Below are 6,739 nucleotides of genomic sequence, written 5' to 3' on the forward strand. Positions count from 1 at the left end.
ACAAGAAGATGGCACCATGTTGTTTACTGGCCTTTTTTAGGCAACGCACTTAAGATTTTTAACATTAGGAAGAAATCTCCCTAAACGCTGTATTTAAGCCTTAGTTGTCTATTTGGAATATACTATGCTGTGTGTAGGAGAAAAAGCCCTTTAACTGACTTCTTTTGAGGATTAATAGCTGGGTTTTCCTGTAATTTGCAATGGAACTATGTGAATGATGCATGATTACTAAGAGAATTACTGAGAGAATTTATCCTACAAGGCATAAAATCTTGTTTCTGTTCTTTCTTCAGCTATTGTTGTGTACAGGTTGCCCTGGACCTGGAAGTGCAGCAAACTCCTAATGAAGTTCATACATGCTGGATTAAATACCATTGCTATGATTCTTGCAATTGTTTCTATGGTAGCCGTGTTTGAATACCACAATATCAGGAGCATTCCTAACATGTACAGTCTGCACAGCTGGATTGGGCTGACTGCTGTTATATTTTATTCTCTACAGGTCAGAATCTATTTATCAACAGGTTATAAATTTGAAGAATGTATTGAATAATTCAGGCACAATAGGCCCTCACTAGTACACTAACTACTGGGATACCCATTTTACATTCTGTGATTTGGCAGATTATCATGTAAATGTGAAAATACTCGATCCTTGACTTAAAAAAAAAATTTTTAAAGCATACTGTGTTTATTTTCTGGGATAATGGCTGTTTATTTACTATTCAGTTATACAGTAGTGTGCTTCTAAGATCTGTAAACTGCTGAAGTTAAAGCAACTGATTTGGTTCATTGGCAGCATATTTAAATGCAGTTAGAGTTTTTATTAAGGAATTGTCAAATGAAGTAATTGTTTTTCCTTTCCCCATCTATAATAATTTTAAGCAGTCACTGCTTGGCCTCTGAACTTTTATTTATGGGCAGAACAAATGAAGCAGTGCAGATCTGAAGGCTCTGACATCTGAATGAGCTACTATAACCAGTTTTCAAAAATTAGCAGAACTGATACATGTTTGTGTGCATGCTTTTAACTTCTCCTATTGACAGAGATTTAGAATTACCATAATCTAAAATGAGATAACTTAGTATGTTTTACATTTGGCATGGAAAAAGAGAAAGCATGCCCTGACATTCAGTGCATACATACAGATGTGATGTTTCTGTATATAAATTCTGAATTCCCTGTACTGTGTTATTACACTGTGGAAATTAATTTTGTTCCTTCAAATTCTGATGCTTTTTTTTTTTTTTTTGCCAAAATACTAAAAGGAAAAAAAAATAACTTTCTGATGTTCAAGCAGAAAAAAATCCCTAGCTGATGCATTTGGCTTCTGGACTTTTATCTGCCATTGCTCAGGTTAAGAGATACAGGAAATAGTACTGAAATAGTAGTTTTAACATCTGGGGAAAAAAGCAAGTATGTTGCAGCATTGAGTATATTCTTTATAGTTGAACAACAGCTAATGAATTCTTATTTCAGAACTAAGAATTCTTAATTCTTAATATTCAGATTTTCCCTTATCTTAATAGTGCAGTTACTTCAGGGAAATTTGTGCTGTCACTATACTTAGTATCACATTTTTTTTTCTAGAGGTTAAGATAAAGGATTGTGAATAAGATCTTAATTGTACTTTTCATTTTGCTACCATAAACATGATCAATGGCATTTAATGCCTTGCCTGTCTCATCAACAGAACTGATTTGTTACTTCCTCCAAATCAGCTATCTACATTTAGCCCATATCTGGAGCTAAACTACAGCAGTTGCTCTGTCACCCAATAACCCCTCCCCATGCAGGAAGGGGGACTGGGAAAAGGAGAGGAGGAGACCTACAGGTTGAAATGAAAACAGATATAATAAAACAGCCAAACGAATACCAATGCCAGTATAAAGTAAACAAAGTTTACAAAGCCCAGCAAATGTTCAATGGTCACAGTAAATGGGAAGAGAGTCTTCAGGAGCAGGAAGTGGAGCAGGGTCATGGAGAGCCTGAGCAAGAGCCCAAGCAGAAGACCCTCTACGCTCAGCAAGCTGACCCCTTTATACTGAGCATGATGTTTATGGGATGGTATACACTCATAGCCAACCTGGATCAGTGTCCCTGGCTGACTCCAAACTGCTAACAGCCTAAAGACCATGGCTGTCCTAAGATTCTGTTCCATTGAAACCTGGACACTCCAGCCAGAGACTGGTGTTTGTTATATGATTGAGCACTGTTGTTAAAAAAATAGTCAAAAAAGTAGTATCTCTGTTATTAGAGAAGACACTTGACATCTGCCAGATTTGTCAGTCTCGGAACTGAAAAATTATTTTGGGGCTATGGTCACATAATACTATGCCTACAGGAACAATGGCATACATATACTGTATTTAAACCAATTGTATGTTAATATAGTATAGAACAAGGACATTAGGAATAGGGCAGAAATGTACAATGGAGACTGTTTCTTGGAAAGCAGTGTCTCTGGAGGGAAATACTCAAACCGACATGAAGCTCAAAATGAGTTAATGAGTTTTCATAATGCTGTGACAACAGGAAAAGTAAATTCTCTAGTAAGAGATTATCTTCCATATATGGCAGCAGCAACACTAATATGAATTCCTATGGAATTATTTTTTTTAATGTATAGAAAGCCTGGAAAAATAATTAGAGAGCTGGAAAAGCTGTCTTCCAGTGAAAGACTTAAAAAGCTCCAACTGTTAGCAGATATAAAGATGATTAAGAGATGACTTGATTATGGTCTATTAGAAAGCTTCCCAGGGAGAAAAATACCAGGCTCTTTAATCCATCCTGGAAAGACAAAACAAGGACTGAGACTGGAAGTTAAAGCAAGATGAAATACAAACTCATGTACTATTTCTAATTTAGTAGCAGGAGTAAGTAACAGTAGAACAAACTAAAGAAGGGATGGAACCTCAGTATGACTGGGCAAGCCTGTGAGTGAAAATGTCATAGTATGGACTATCTTCCGTCACAGTATTGGTGCCAATAGGAAGACTCAGGTCCCCAAATAGCTTCACACCACCCACACACATCTTCATGCTCTAAATGCCAAATGATTGATACAATTTATTCAAAACTCTTAACAAGGTAAAATTATTTAGTCCCCTGAAGTCAGAAGGTTACACTGCCTTGTGATCTTCATTTACATGTAAGTTGTAACAGATGCAGAGAACAGGACTTGAAGAGACTGTAAAAATGTAGCTACTCACACCTTTAATATATTACTGAATTAGTGACACTGAAACTTTGTGTTTTCAGTACTGAGTTTAGCTGAAATACCAGCATTACCAATAAGTTTAGACACTGGTATTAGGTGTGATTATTTGCAAAACATTTCATGCCTGCTTCCCAGGTGCTAAACCAGAATTGTTACTTTGGTTTTGAAGGGAACCACATTCAGAAATAAAAATGCCAATACTTTTCAAATTTATACCTGAACAGATATCAAAATGGAATTTTAATGATTAAATTTATCCTGCTTGAGAATGGCAGCTTGTTTCCCCATATAGCTTTAATTATTAATCTGTTTTTTCTTTAGCTTTTTTTGGGTTTTGCTGTCTTTCTGCTCCCTTTTGCTCCAGTTTCTCTCCGAGCAGCTCTCATGCCAATACATGTTTATTCGGGTCTTACCATCTTTGCGACAGTGATTGCAACAGCTCTCACAGGAATCACAGAAAAGCTTATCTTTTCATTGTAAGTATGTTTTTTTCACTTGTTTATTGAGGTTATTCATTGCAAACTGCACTTCAATTTCCACAGAATAATAACCTTCTAGTATTGGGACATTTTGTTTTAAAAAGACCTCCTACCTAGTAGGGGATTGCTGGTTTTAGACTAGGATTGTCTTTAAAACAACTGACCTGTTTTTTTTTTGTTTTTCCCCCTTTCAAAGGAAAAATCCTTCATATAGTGCATCCCCACCAGAGGCAACTTTTGTCAACTGTCTGGGTCTTCTGCTCGTTATATTTGGTGCACTTATTTTGTGGATGGCAAGCAGGCCCCATTGGAAGCGCCCCCCAGAAGAGAATGCTAAACTTCTGCGGCCCATTGGAGAGACTCCTGAAGGCACAGAAGCAGAATCCACAATGACAGATGGTAGTAATGCAGATAAGTCTGAGCTGAGGATCAGTAGTGAAGCAGCCAGAAAACAAAACCTCAAAGTTGATGAAGCAGGTCAACGATCAACTATGTAAAGAAAATACACCAAGTAACAGTACTATTATACTGCCAACCCCCTTGTTCCTTCCAGTTCAGTTATATTGATACATAAGAAGGTTGGAGGTTTATTTTCAGTGTGGCTTGCTCAAACATACTAAAATTTTCTGCATATGAATTTAAATTCCAGTAAGACCCAAATATATTATATATAAGGTTCTTTTTGGCCCAGCTCTCCAGTCTGTCCAAGTCTCACTGAATGGCCGCACAGCCTTCAGGTGTATCAGCCAAACTTCCCAGTTTTGTGTCATCAGCAGACTTGCTGAGCAGACACTCTATACCATCATTGAGGTTGTTAATGAAGATGTTGAACAGGACCAGGCCCAGCACTGATCCCTGGGGGACTCCACTAGTTGCACGTCTCCAGCTGGACTTGGCACCATTGATACCATCCGTTGTATCAATGTATGTGCAGCAAATTCTCAGCCCATCTCACTGCCTGTTCCTCTATCTCATATTTTCTGAGCTTGCTCAGGAGCATGTTATGGGGAACTGTGTCAAACACCTTGCTAAGGTCAAGGTAGATTACACCAACCGGTCTCTACCCATCTGCCCATTCAGTCACCACATCATAGAATGCTATCAGATTAGTCAAGCATGATTCCCCCTTGGTAAATCCATGCTGACTAGTCCTGAGAACCTTCTTCTGTTCCATGTGCTCAGAGATGACCTCCAGAATGAGCTGCTCCATCATTTTTCTAGGGATGGAGGTGAGGCTGACAGATCTGTAGCTTCCTGGATCTTCCTTCTTGCCCTTGTTGAAGACTGGAGTGACAGTGGCTTTCCTCCAGTCCTCAGGCAACTCCCATTTGCCACGATCTAGCGAAAATGATGGAGAGTGGTCGGGTGACAATATCAGCTAATTCTCTCAATACTCTTGTGTGCATCTCATCAGGGCCCGTGGACTTATGTATATTCAATTTCTTTAACAGATCACTAACCCCATCTGCATTGACTTTCTCTCCTACATCTAGGGTCTGGAGTTCACAAGAGCTGACCTCAGGATTAAAGACAGAAGTGAAGAAGGCATCCAGCAACTCTGCCTTCTCTACATCCTCAGTTATCAGGGCTGTGCCTCACTCAGCAGTGGGCCCACACTTCCCCCATTGTTCCTTTTACTGCGGATAGATTTGAAGAAGCCCTTTATGTTCTCTTTTACTTCCTTTGCTAGTTTTACTTCTAAGAGGACTTTGGGCTTTCTTACTGCCTTCCTACATGTCCTGACAGTTTCCCTATATTCCTCCCAAGTGACAAGTCCCTTATTACATGAGCTATACACTTCTTTCTTCCATGAGATTTCCTTCAGAAGCTCCCTGCTCATCCATGCAAGTCTCTTAGCTCATCTACCTGATTTTTTACTCAAGGGAATACACCTATCTGGGGCTTGGAGGAAGTGGTATTTAAAAACTGACCAACTTTCTTGGACCTCTTTACCCTCCAGAGTCTTAGCCCAAGGGCTTCCTGCAAGTAGATCTTTGAAGAATGCAAAGTTAGCCCTGCGGAAGTCCAGGGTTGTAATTGTACTCATTGCCCTGCTTCTACCTTGTAAAATACTAAACTCCACCATGTTATGGTCACTGTTGTCAAGGTTGTTCCCAACCTTAATGTCCCCATCCAGTCCTTTGTTTGTTACTACAAGGTCCAGCAGTGCACCTCTTCACATAGGCTCCTCCACTACCTGCATTAATAAGTTAATAATTGATGCACTGTAAGAGCCTTTTTGACTGAACATGCCTAGCTGTGTGGGCTTCCCAACAAATATCAGGGTGATTGAAGTCACCCATGAGTACCAAGGAGTGTGTTCTAGAGGCTACCTCCAGCTGTCTGTAGAAGGCCTCATCAATGTCGTCTTGATTTGGTGGTCTACAGTAGACTCCCATAACAGTTTCACCCCCTTTTGCATGTCCCCTGATTCTTGCCCACAAGCTTTCAACCTGTTATACCTACCCTCCCCCCCCAAACAGAACTCAATACATTCAGTTGCTCTTGCACACAAAGAGCAACACCACTGCCTCGCCTTGTTGGTCAGTCTTTCCTGAAACAGTGTACAGCCATCCATGGCAACATTCCAGTCATGGGAACTGTCCCACCATGTTTCAGGGATTGCAGTGATATCTGTTGACTTTTTAACCAACTTTACCTAATACATTGTATACAGATAACATTTGGCTTTGGAGTATATGCGATCATTACTGGAATCTAAGGAAAGCGTAAGACATCCAAATGCAGATTTGGGAAGCTATAGATAAATGCTTAGAAAAATATGTATTAAAAAAAGTCTTCCTTTTATCCCAGAAGGCAGCATTGTACTATCTCTCTTGATTTATGGCACTAGACTAGAAATTAGGAGGTTAGAAACCAGAGAAGACTGATAGCAGTCTCACAGAAGAAAGGAGCTTTAAGTTGGAAAAGCTTTCTGCAGGAAACAGCTGAGCTTTGCTGATTTGATTAAAATGCCACCCATTAACTGAGAGCAAATTTTGGTATCTCAGCACTGGTGTCAGAATCATTATTGGCATG

The 6,739-nt window shown here is 39.5% G+C and overlaps 1 protein-coding gene across 1 annotated transcript; it reads left to right on the forward strand.

Annotated features, from left to right (window-relative positions):
• Positions 1–293: 293 nt before the first annotated feature.
• LOC103772215 (cytochrome b reductase 1) lies at positions 294–4,233 on the forward strand (the record flags this gene model as incomplete). Its single annotated transcript, XM_008939538.1, has 3 exons — positions 294–502; positions 3,543–3,697; positions 3,897–4,233. Coding segments are annotated over 3 exons (665 nt in total), but the record flags the coding sequence as incomplete, so codon positions are not given.
• Between the last annotated feature and the right edge of the window lie 2,506 nt (positions 4,234–6,739).

This window comes from Merops nubicus, unplaced genomic scaffold (assembly GCF_000691845.1).
Source record: "Merops nubicus isolate BGI_N331 unplaced genomic scaffold, ASM69184v1 scaffold6834, whole genome shotgun sequence".
NCBI lineage: Eukaryota > Metazoa > Chordata > Aves > Coraciiformes > Meropidae > Merops > Merops nubicus.